General features: G+C 40.9%; 1 protein-coding gene across 1 annotated transcript in view; it reads right to left on the reverse strand.

The window, feature by feature from the left end:
* Positions 1-11,194: 11,194 nt before the first annotated feature.
* TCERG1L (transcription elongation regulator 1 like) overlaps positions 11,195-12,560 on the reverse strand; it is a 247,776-nt gene continuing 246,410 nt past the window's right edge. The window contains exon 10 of the mRNA XM_049855609.1: positions 11,195-11,608. Within this exon, the coding sequence (XP_049711566.1) occupies positions 11,452-11,608 (157 nt within the window). The 3' untranslated portion in view covers positions 11,195-11,451. The remainder of the gene's footprint in view (positions 11,609-12,560) is intronic.

Consider the following 12,560-nt stretch of genomic DNA (forward strand, 5'->3'; position numbering starts at 1 on the left):
GGCTGTATTAAGGCATGTGAGGGCCCTAAACACTATAATCTGTGGTGGTCCCTCCTCTGCTTACTGACACACTCAAATGAGATATGTGAGTTATATGTATACATATACATATGTGTGTGTGTACATATGTGTGTGTGTGCATGTGTGTTAGCTATCGATGATGTAACTTCTTGTTAAATGTGACTATAATATTAGCAATTGAACATAAAATTGGCATACACCATTTTAGCAGAATGAGATCAATTGGACTATAAAATTTTTAGGGATACAGGATACTAAGATTTTTACTATACACCACATTTTCTACAAGAATACGCCACATATTCTACAACAAAGAAAATGAGTCATGAACTTAATTGTTTCAACAATCAATGTAAAATTCTGTTGATCTCCCACAACGAAATATTGACTCTCACCAATTTTGCTTTAAATGGCTCATACTTCCATCTTGATGCTTGTTTCATAATAAATGCTATAATTATAAATGAACAAATGAAAACGTCATAAAAGTCTAATGATCAGAAATAAATATTGCAACAAATTACTATATTTTACTTTTAGACAGATCTTTCATCCCTAACATATTATAATTAAAAATATTCCCTTCTATTGTTTGTTCTTACAAATTCTTCAATGATATTGTCACAATTAAGCTATTGAAAAATATCTACTTCCATACACAATAAGGATAATGAACTGAGTTTTTCTTGGATCGTTTTGGTACACCACGGTTTTTGAGTCTCTTTAGGGATGAAAATGAGCGCTCTATTGTGCAGTTTCTGATCATTAAAGTTAGGAATACACTTAAAGCAATTTCAAATTGGGAAATATACATTGTATTATATCTTCTATTATGGAATCAGATATGCCTACATGACTAAAATTTGTCTTCCCTGTACCTGTAAACTTAATCCTCATGTAAGAATGGAACTGTTTGGACTTCTCCGTGAAGGTTTGTATTGAAGTCGTCGGGATGAGCCTGCACTAATTTCTTGGATGCCTGCATGCATTCTTCACCAGGTGTATCCACATCGGTTAGAAGGAAAACCTATTTTAAAGAACTTCATACACTTCTGCCCTTCTTTCCAGGCAAGTTTCAAGTGCGTTAATGACGGCGTAGTATGTGGCTATGAGATATTGATCTCTGGCACTCAGTACGCCTGGAGCACTTCTTTCTTTCTAATGCTTCTGTGACAGTGAACTGCTTGGCAATTAGTATTTGGCAGTTTTTGTTTTGATGTTTTTTCAAAATTTTCAAAATCTTCTCTTAAGTTATGTAAATACTCTTTTAACGAGTGGTAGAGATCTGTACATGTTTTCAAATTTACTTTTGAATCTTGGAGAGCTTGACTCGTATGATGAAAATTCTGCAATATTTTATTCCAAATAGCCAACATAAATATATATTCTAGTGTTTGCATTTTGTTGGCAATGTTTTCAGCTTCTTTTTTAGCATCTCCTTTTTGTGTCTGGTCTTCAGCAATATTTTCTAAGACGTCTAGAATCTGAGCATACAATTCCAGGATTGCACTCTTTGCTACAGCATGTGCCTCTCAGCCTGTATTAGAGAGATGCTTTAATACTCGATCATCACCTGAACATGTCTTAAGAAGTGCCCATTGGCGAGTAGACATGGCAAACAAAGTGTAGAGTAACTGAGCAGTAGAAAAAAAAAACCTCTTCTGGACAACAATCTAGTGTGCTATGTCCTACGAGATTATGTGAACAGGCGGCATATGATGTAAAAATGGCATATTCACTAGTTCTAATTTTTTTGTTGCATGCCTTTATAATGCCCTGACATATTGGCAGCACTGTCATAGGGCTAGCCTCTGCACTTAGAAAAATCAAATTTCAAAACTTCACATAAACCATGAAGTACTTGATTTGCAATTTCTTCATCGGTATGACTTTTAAAGCTAGTAAATGTGATAAATCCCTCACCAGGTTTTCCATCTGTTGGAGATACATATCTTAAAACAATACTTAGCTGATCTGTATGAGAAAGACCAGGAGGGGATCTGCAGACAAACTGAAATAGCAAGTTATACTTACTTCACTGAAGATAGCTGATTGAGCTTTATCATTTTTAAGCTTATTAATTCTTCACACGTAGTTTTAGACATGTATGTTGGATTGCCCTTCCCTGTGTTGCCATATTTTGAGATATGATCTGCTAAAAATGGATCCAAATGAGCAATAATTTCAAGTAACCCCCCCAAAATTCCATTTTGTGGGGACCCAAACATTTCATTTCTTCCTTAAAAAGATAGTCCACGTTCAGCGACTATTAAGGCAGCAAAAACGCTTTGCAAAACGGCTTTCCAATACTGAAGTTCTTCATTAATTTGTGTTTCCAGTTCATGAGTTAAGCCAAAACCATGTCTTTGATTTAAAATATGATAAAACAAAATCTCTGCGGATTGAATTGTTTTCACGTTTATCAATCATATTCTAGTTGGGCCAATAGCTAATTCCATCCATAGCGAGTTGAGAATCGAATGACTTAGGACTGAATAGTTTGCAATACAAATCAATAGCACTGACTGATGGAGAATACAGTAGCCACTCCCTCTTCTAATTTTCACCATTAGATTTGCACCCTAGAAATATATTCTGGCTTCACAACCTTGTATGTTCACCATCCATAAATTTTCAAATGGTCCACTGTGATGTTGACAATCACTTGGTTCTCTTTCAATCCAATAATTTACGTCATTAGAAAAAAATTCCACAAAGCAGGATCTGTGTTTCTGTTATTTATGGGCTCTGAAGATGCAACAATTTCAGATTCTAAAATGATTTCACTTTCTACACCATTATTAATATATATATTTTTTACTACAGCAAGGAACGGAAGCAGAATGTGGAGCAAACTTTGTTATATTCGTATTGCTATTAGTAATAGTGCTAGCTGTACTAGTACAACAATTTGTGCCCATTAAACCCAAGTGTTCAATAGAAGAAATGTCTTCTGATTCATTATGTTTTAAAAAGTTAATTTTGGAATCATGTATCACAAATGCTTTTCTTTTTATCTTCTGCAAGCTTTGGTTTTTGCATTCCACTTAGTTTTTGCCATTTCATTTTACCTGGACATAAAATTATGTCACTTTTTAAATCTGATTCTACTGTAGCACATAAATTTGAATAATTTAAAATAAATAAAATTTATCAAATAAAATCTATATTCAAATTTGGGCATTAACACAAAAATTTATATTTGAAAATTAGTAAGCAAAAAAAAATTGATTTGGAACACGTAATTTTTTTCTTCATAGTAAAAAGAGATAGTATTTACCAGGCAGTTGGAAATAATTTCATTAGTTTGTCATGCAATGTTTGTTGGCTGGCCCTTCGCAGATCTCCGTGAATGTTTTCTCTTCTTGAAATAATACTTAAAATATTGTGCATCCACTTTCCATCCTTTGTCGCTGCATCTTCACAGCTCATTGGACTACTGCTGATGCCCAACAAAAGCAAGAGAGATTGCGAAGAGCATGATACAAATACAAGTGTGTGCTCAATCTGAAGATGCATTTTGGTTCACTTTGCACAGGACCAGATATGTCATGAGTCACACGATTATGGTGCCACTGGCATGTCTTTATGTGACTGATGAGAGAGAACTGAATATGAAGTTATACCTGATCATTCCAAAATGAAAAGGAACATATAATTGTTATTGTACACACAATTTATAAATTTCATTTAATGCTCTGCCTGTTCCCTTGCACTGTGGCTCTTGCTTTGCCTCGTGTCCTGTCTGCCCGGTATGTATGGGTCTTTGCTTTGGACAACCTGGTGCCCCTTGCTTATTGGATAATCTGTCCCTGGGCACAGCCCAGAGACATGCTTAGGGGCTGGGAGACATGGGGGAGAGAGGAAACAGGGAGGATTATCAAAGGCCCAACGTTCTGGAGGTTGGGGTTGAGGGTGAGACCCAGACCACAGGCCAGGCTGTGAAGCTGTTGATCTCTGGAGCATCAAAGAAATGTTTTGATCCAAAGGCCAGTGAGAGTGTCATCCATCTCCCCTTTCAACACTCTAGTTTATCCTTTGCTTGCAGTGAGTGTTAACTGCCTGATACTGTCTTCAGTTTCCTGCTCAGTTTTACTTGGGATCCAGCTGAGAGGTTACTATTGAGTTAACCAATATTATGCAAACAACAGTTAAAATGAAAATGAAGCATGCGAATATTAAAAGAAATTATAATTAAAATGAAATCTCAGATAGTCAATTGGGCTTCTGTAATTCTTAAATTTTTAAGAATATGTATAGAAAAACTAAAAATGTTAGTTACTTCGGCAGCCCCCAAAGCAACCAATATTTGAAATCTAGCCCACATACAGCTATAAGTCAATTTTTAAAGCTCATTTTCTGCCTGAGGATTTACTGTTTACGTGTGAGCTGATGTTTCATCGCAAAATCATGTTGATTGATGCAAAAACAGATAGATGATAGATAAATATATAGCTAGATAGATGATAGATAGATGAGTACGTAGGTAGGTAGGTAGATAGTAGGTAGGTAGATAGGTAGATGGATAGATATAGATAGGAACCAGAAGCAGATATACATGCAATGATATCTATCTTTATCTATACAATTTTAAATAATTTCATTTTTATTAGATTCATAATCATGATTGTGTGAACTGAAATGTAAGTTACCAAACATCTGGATGGAAAGCAATAATGTGTGGAAGTTTTCCTACAAAACAACAGATGCCTGTGCATTTGTAAGATTACGTGTTTCTCCCACGTCATTCAGGACAAAGGCTAAACTCGTGCTATCTCCTACGTGCTCTGGCTGATACCGTTCCTGGTATAATTCTGAGCATTCAGTGACTACTGTTTGAGTGTGATGATGGTGATGATGATGACAGTGATTGTATCCATTACAGTGCTGACAGGAAGCAGGTAGTCCACTCAGTAGGCGTGACTGAGGACAGCTTGGCAGAGACATCATCATAAGCCTCTGAGCAGTATTAACGGAAACCAAGGGACAACAACGTACCCGGGACTAGTCATAGCAGGGAACCATGTCTGGCCATGGGCCTGAAGGACCAGGAAAGGGGGCCATTCCCAAAGCCAGGTGAGCTATAACTGTAGGATTGGTTGCCTAAGGTCTTGGGTAGGAGAAAGCAGCCATTGTCAATGGAGGTCTAGCAGTGTGGGAGGCGGGAGGATAAACACCCCAAACTCTCTGTCCTCCCTCCATCAAATTCCCTGATGATGTCCCTCATTGACAAAACCCAACCAAAAGCCTGAAGGAAGCCTAGGAATTGCAGGCTGTTGAAAGCCCGGGGCCACAGGGCAGGGTAGGCAATATTGGAGAGTAGATGTTGAGGGGCACACAGAGAAGACTGAGCACAGCCCAGCCCTTTGGCCTTTCGAAGTATTTGCTGTTGTTGGTGAAGACAAAACCTGTGCTCCCAACACAGGAGATAATCCAGTCACCTTGTTGGGAAGTGAGGTTAATTCAGACAGTTACCACCTGCAACTCAAAGTAGGAGTCACCAACCATATGAGATAATAAGGGACAATGAAGGGGGAGAAATGATTAATTTTTAAACATAGCTCCTCCAGTCCCTATTTCCAGAGAGTGTCATGAGTTCTAAGATGATCATCGTAACTTAATTAATCACACCCTGTTCCTTTTATGCTCTGTCAACCCTGCACTGTTGTTTTGCTTTGTTTCAGAAGCCATGTCTGTAGTGGTCCTGGCTTTATGGAGTTGTTGCACGTTCCCTCTGATCAGTGCTAAGTGCTAAGAGGGGTGCTTCTGGGTGACAGGGCACTTGGTGAAACCATTGAATTGGGTGGGGTAAGAGGCCATGGTTGCAACTACTTCCCCTTGAAATGAATTTCTTGGTTGAAGGAGACTTTATATGGGAAACCATAGTAATGGATCAGTCTTTTCATTAAAATATGGGTTGTCATAATGGCAGAAGCATTTCAGCTAGGAAAGGCAAATGTGCACCTGGGACATGTATTTCTGTTGGGAGAAATTGTTGACCCATCAATTATGAGAGGGCTTCAATGTGATCAGCCTGGAAAAGGTGCCACAATGGGAACTCAACGCTGGCCCTTTGCAGCAGTAGGCAGACCAGGCTTGATGAGCAATGCTATCAACCCATGCGTACCCTTCATCCCTGCCATCATGACCACTTTGCATGTTGGTTCATTGAGCAAGGATCAGGGCTGCAAGGGAAAGAGACAGACTACTGTCCACAGTGCTGTTCATCATGCCCCCTTTATATTTTATGAAATGGATCCCCTCACATTCATGGGGAATAAACACCTTGACACTCTGTGCCCATTCCACCTCTCCCCTAGACTCCTTCATCACTGACCTACCAATTTTGTGCTTTCCACGTTCCTGATCAGTTAGCTACCTGATTAACCCCACCCTATAAATCACTGGAAAAATATGCTGTAAAAGACCTTTTTAAAGTGTTAAAAAGCAAAGATGTCACTGTGAGGACTAAGATGCTCCTGATCCAAGCAATGGTATTTTCAATCACCTTATATGCACAAAGCCCCCATGTGTCTGTTAGTTTGTCGTACTTTGGGGGCTTGCATGTTGCTGATGCCACCAGTACTCAAATACCAGTAGGGTCACCCATGGCGAACAGGTTTCAGCTGAGCTTCCAGACTAAGACAGACTAGGAAGAAGGACCCGGTGGTCTACTTCTGAAAATAATTAGCCAGTGAAAACCTTATGAATAGCAGCAGAACATTGTCTGATAGAGTGCCAGAAGATGAATCTCTCAGGTTGGAAGGTACTCAAAAGATGACAGGGAAAAGCTGCCTCTTCAAAGTAGAATCCACCTTAAGGACATGGATGGAGTCAAACTGTATACTGAGCAAATAATCCAAGAAGCTGGAACAAACGAAGAAGAACAGGGCATCAGGACTGGAGGAAGACTCATTAACAACCTGTGATATGCAGATGACACAACCTTGCTTGCTGAAAGTGAAGAGGACTTGAAGCACTTATTGATGAAGATCAAAGACTACAGCCTTCGGTATGGGTTACACCTCAACATAAAGAAAACAAAGATCTTCACAACTGGATCCATAAGCAACATCACGATAAATGGAGAAAAGATTGAAGTTGTCATAAATTTCATTTTACTTGGATCCACAATCAATGTCAGTCAAGAAAACAAAGTCAAGAAAACAAAAGACATTACATTGGGCAAATTGGCTGCAAAAGACCTCTTTAAAGTGTTAAAAAGCAAAAATATCGCCTTGAAGACTAAGGTGTGTCTGACCCAAGGCTTGATATTTTCAGTCGCCTCTTATGTATGTGAAAGCTGGACCATGAAGAAGGAAAGCCAAAGGAGAATTGATGCCTTTGGATTGTGGTGTTGGCAAAGAATATTGAATATATCAGGGACTCCCAAAAGAATGAATAAATCTGTCTTGGAAGAAGTACAACCAGAACGCTCCTTAGAAGCAAGGATGGCTAGACTACATCTCACATACTTTGGACATGTCATCAGGAGGGATTAGTCCCTGGAGAAGGACAACATGCTCAGTAAAGTAGAGGGTCAGCAAAAAAGAGGAAGACCCTTAATGAGATGGACTCACACAGTGGTTGCAACAATGAGCTCAAGCATAACAACTGTGAGGTTGGCGCAGGACTAGGCAGCATTTTGTTCTGTTGTACATGGGGTCACTATGAGTCAGAACTGACTTGACAGCACCTAACAACAACAAAAACATAAGCTGGACAAAGAATAATGGAAGACTGAAGAAGAACTGATGCCCCTGAATTACGGTGTTGGTGAAGAATTATCGAATATACCATGAACTGCCAGAAGAATGAACAAGTCTGTCTTGGAAGAAGTACAGCCAGAAGGCCCCTTAGAAGCGAGGATGGTGAGACTTCTTCTCATGTACTTTGGACATGTTATCAGGAGGGACCAGTCCCTGGAGAAGGACATCATGCTTGGTAAAGTAGAGGGTTAATGAAAAAGAGGAAGACCCTCAATGAGAGGGATTGACAAGTGGTGGCAACAATGGGCTCAAACGTAGCAATGATTGTGAGGATGGTGCAGGACTGGGTAGTGTTTCATTCTGTTGTGCATGGGTTGCCATGAGTTGGAACCAACTGTATGGCGCCTAACAACAACAACATAAATCAGTAGCAGATACGTACTTCAGGCCATCTCTCCCCTCACAGAGTAGGCAACAAAGTTTATAGAACTGTTGTTTTGTACAGCCTTCAATTCTATCTACTGAGAGCACTTTCTTCAACCAGTGCCCTTCAGGGCCGCTCCTGAGTAGGTCTGCAGTGCAGCACAGATTACTGCAACCAGTGCCAGCACAGCAACAGGCTCGACTGTTAATCCAAGCCTGCACTTTTCCTCCTCCATTAACAGGTGATAAGAGCTCAGCCTGGAACAGAGATGTGAGTGGAAGGAGAGGCACCAAAGGAAGATGAGATTATCTTTTGGAGTTCATTTATGCTTTCCAGAGCTGCTCAGGTTCAGTCTTGTATGGGCAATTTTATTTTAAATGAAACGTTGCTGTGCATGTCCAATCCAATTTTATGTTGGGTCGATTAGATAACAGCTCATGATGGGCAATTTATTTGCAGTCCCTTTGCATTCCATGGTCGTGGTGTCAGTCTCTACCAGGCCAAGGACCAAACCAACAGTGACTTTTCGGGTGAATAGTAGTGGAGAAGGGCATTACTTTCCTACAAAGCCCCAGGGGTCACCAGAAGGTCCATATTCCTGGATCCTGTAGCTTGAGCTGCTTCTCTAGCACCCAGCTCCTGCAGTGCATGACCATCAGCATCGACCTCACACTGACTCCGGCATCTCCCGGGTGTTTCTGTAGAAGGTGCCTCTAGGGAAACACTTGCCCAGCACCCTAGAGTGTGGATTTCTGGCAAGTTCCACCAGTGCAGCACCACTGTGACTTCTCTGCCATTCACTGAGCCTTCCTTGTGCTGTCCTCTCCAGCAAGGTCTGCACTCAGTCTTAGGGAAGTGAGGGAAGAGTGTTCCTTGGATGCTCCACTCAACCGCCAGGGTTGTAGCTGTTCTCTGCAGCTGTTATCTGTATATTCTTTAGGGTTATCTCCACTTACTAGCCCAACTCTCATTACTTCTATCTCCTGTTATGTTGAATAATTCTTTCCATTAAAGTGTCCCTGTGCAAATTATAGCGTGCTTTCTATTTCCCAACTGTACCCTGACTGATCCAGAATTGGAACTTGCTTTTTCAGAGTCTGGGTCCCGCAGCATCACCTTAGATACTTCCAGTACCATCAAGTCTGACAGCCAAGAAGGGGAGCAGCTTGCACTGTGCAATGGCACTGAAACCCATGGAAGCAACTCAACATGGAGATGATTGATTAAAAATGTTGCTGTTGTTTTGTTGTTGTTAGGTGCTGTCGAGTCGGTTTCAACTCACAGTGACCCTATGCACAACAGAACGAAACACTGCCCTGCCCTGCGCCATCCTCACAATTGTTATACTTGAGCCCATTGTTTCAGCCACTGTGTCAATCCATCTTGTTGAGGGTTTTCCTCTTTTTCACTGACCCCGTACTTGACCAAGGATGATGTTCTTCTCCAGGGACTGATCCCTCTTGATAACATGTCCAAAGTATATGAAATGTAGTCTCACCATCCCTGCTTCTTAAGGAGCATTCCGGTTGTACTTCTTCCAAGACACATTTGTTCGTTCTTTTGGCAGTCCATGGTATATTCAATATTTTTCGCCAACACCACAATCCAAAGACATCGATTCTTCTTTCGCCTTCCTTATTCATTGTTCAGCTTTTGCCTGCGTATGAGGCAACTGAAAACACTATGGCTTGGGTCAGGTGCACCTTAATCCTCAAGGTGACATTTTTGCTTTTCAACCCTTTAAAGAGAGCTTTTGCAGCAGGTTTGCCCAATGCAACGCGTCTTTTGATTTCTTGACTGCTGCTTCCTTGGGTGTTGGTTGTGGATCCAAGTAAAATGAAATCCTTGACAACTTCAAACTTTTCTCTGTTTATCAGGTTGTTGTTTATTGGTCCAGTTGTGAGAATTTTTGTTTTTGTTTTATTATTGAGACCAGGATATATCCCAATGAAGAGTAAATACTAACTTTCCCAGTCTCATTGTAATATGTGTGGCAAAAGCACTATTTTGGGGATTGATTAATTAAGGAGAAAGAAGGTGAGAAGGTTGTCACTGTGTTACTAGAGGACAAAGACATTGCACCTGAATAGAGACTCCATCAATCTTGAAATAAATAAATGGATGTTCAATATTTAAAGAATACAATTAATTAACAAAACTTTTATCAAACATTGTTTCATTCTAGGACTATTGCTGTTGTTAACTGCTGCCTAGTCAGCTCCAAATCAAGGCCATTTTAGGTATAACGGAATGAAATGATACCCAATCCTGCACTATCTCAATGATCATGGCACGTTTGAGTCCATTGCTGTGGCCATGTGTCACTTCATCTCAGTGAGGGTCCTCTTGTTTTTCCTGGCCCTCTACCTTGCCAAACACGACATTCTGTATCACTTACTCAGCTCTTATCTGCAATGGTATTTTCTTTCTGAATCTTTCCAAATAAAGAATATCTTAAATACAATTTCCCTGCTTAAGATTGTGTGGGGAATCTCAGCCACAAAAACACATCGGTTTAAAATATTTATTAATTAAAAAAAATTAAAAATTTTCTTTATACAAAGATGATGAGAAAAATCTCATGCAAACCCTGGGCATACAATAAAAATAACACAAATATTAATATGATGACTTTGTACAAAATAATTCATTTTAATTAGAACCCCCAACAAACAGTGGGGCTCCCTTCTCCACGTCTGGACACCCACTCAGGAATGAGGCAATCGCCCTTAGAAACACGCATGTGATCTGTGGCCCATGTGTCGAGATGTTCACAGTTGTCACTATGATTGATGATGAACACCCTATTACTACTATTCAGAAAACTAGACTGAGGCCAAGGACAGGTGAGCAAGGAACTCCTCAACACCAGAGAACTCCTGAAGAACAGATGTGACTCACAAAGATTTCAGAGAAGGCTCAGGTAATCGGTGTACATGATGAAAACACCTCGAGATTGTTATAGACGGTGTCGGTTTCTGCTTAATTACAAACCTGCCGTGGATTTATAATTTGTATATATTACAAGTAATTTGCATAATTAAAACAATTAAGGGACTGACATATCATGGCAATTAGAAATGCATCAAACTCTGAACGTTGTACAAAAGAGAGAGCTTCAATATGAAACATTAATCCTCTGAGAGCTAACCCTTGGTGCCTGCAGAGTGCCCGGCCAGGTGGCAGTACTTGGGTCCAAGGTGTCGCCCAAGCTCACATTCCCCCTATTCTGTGTGCTCCTTCTCCACCTGGCACTCTTAGCATTGGCCTACGTGTCTTATTGCATCGGTCACACACTCATCTCATTTTCCGTAGTCTTAGTCTGTTCTCCTTGTCTCGTTTCTTAAGAATCTGTATGAATTGGTTGAAAAAATGCTCCTGGTCCTTCCTTTTCGGAACAAGTCGAAACCTCTGATCCCGGCCATACTTCTCAGCAAATTCCTTGAATGTAGTCCTGAAAAACAAAGATGTTCCTAAGACAGGTTCCCTGAGAGTAGTCCTGGTTTCTCTGCATGTTGCACATCAGCGTGGGCTGAGATGCACAAAGTCCTTCCACCAACTAAGCTGTTGGGTGCAGGGAAAGATGAGGCACGTGGGCAGGTCTGGGGTCTGAAGCTAGCAGCTCTGGGCTATGGACACCTCCTCCAGCACCTTCGCCCTGCGCTGTATGTTAACTCCCACTGGGATCCACCAAGGCCCTGACTCAATCTGCAGATCCCCTTTATCTCTATATCTGGTCAACCTTTGGAGGTGACCTTGTCCTCACCTCCTCTTCAGCCTTACCTCATTCCAAGCCCCCATCACTCTATCCCTTCTCTAGCCGATGAAGTCTTCTTCATCCCCTTGCTCTCACCATGCTCTGGTCTGTCACTGGTCTTTGCATATGTGGTTCCCTCTGTCTGGCACATCCTTCCCATATATTTCTTCACCAGTAGTGCATACTCAGCACTTCAAGCATGCCTTCTTTAGGGAAACTCCCCTGACCTCAGAGAGCTAGGTATGTCTCTTTCACAACCCTTGTCACAGTGGTAATCTCATTAAACCTTCATTGTGTAATTTTGGGAAACCCTGGTGGCGTAGTGGTTAAGTGCTACGGCTGCTAACCAAAGGGTCAGCAGTCCAAATCCGCCAGATGCTCCTTGGAAACTCTATGGGGCAATTCTACCCTGTCCTATAGGGTCGCTATGAGTTGGAATTGACTCGACAGCACTGGTTTTGTGTAATTTTGCTCAACTAACTCCTTCTTCCCCACATGAGTGGGAGCACCATTATCTGGTTTGTTCTCCACTGAAGGTTCTGAAAGTCTAGCCTAGTGCTGGCATGTAGTCAGCACACAAACACTGAGTGAATGAACCCATCACTGCTGGGACAGAAGTCCCTTGTAAGAAAACTCACATGAGGCCAGG

The sequence above is a fragment of the Elephas maximus genome, chromosome 16 (assembly GCF_024166365.1).
Source record: "Elephas maximus indicus isolate mEleMax1 chromosome 16, mEleMax1 primary haplotype, whole genome shotgun sequence".
In the NCBI taxonomy this organism is placed as follows: Eukaryota; Metazoa; Chordata; class Mammalia; order Proboscidea; family Elephantidae; genus Elephas; species Elephas maximus.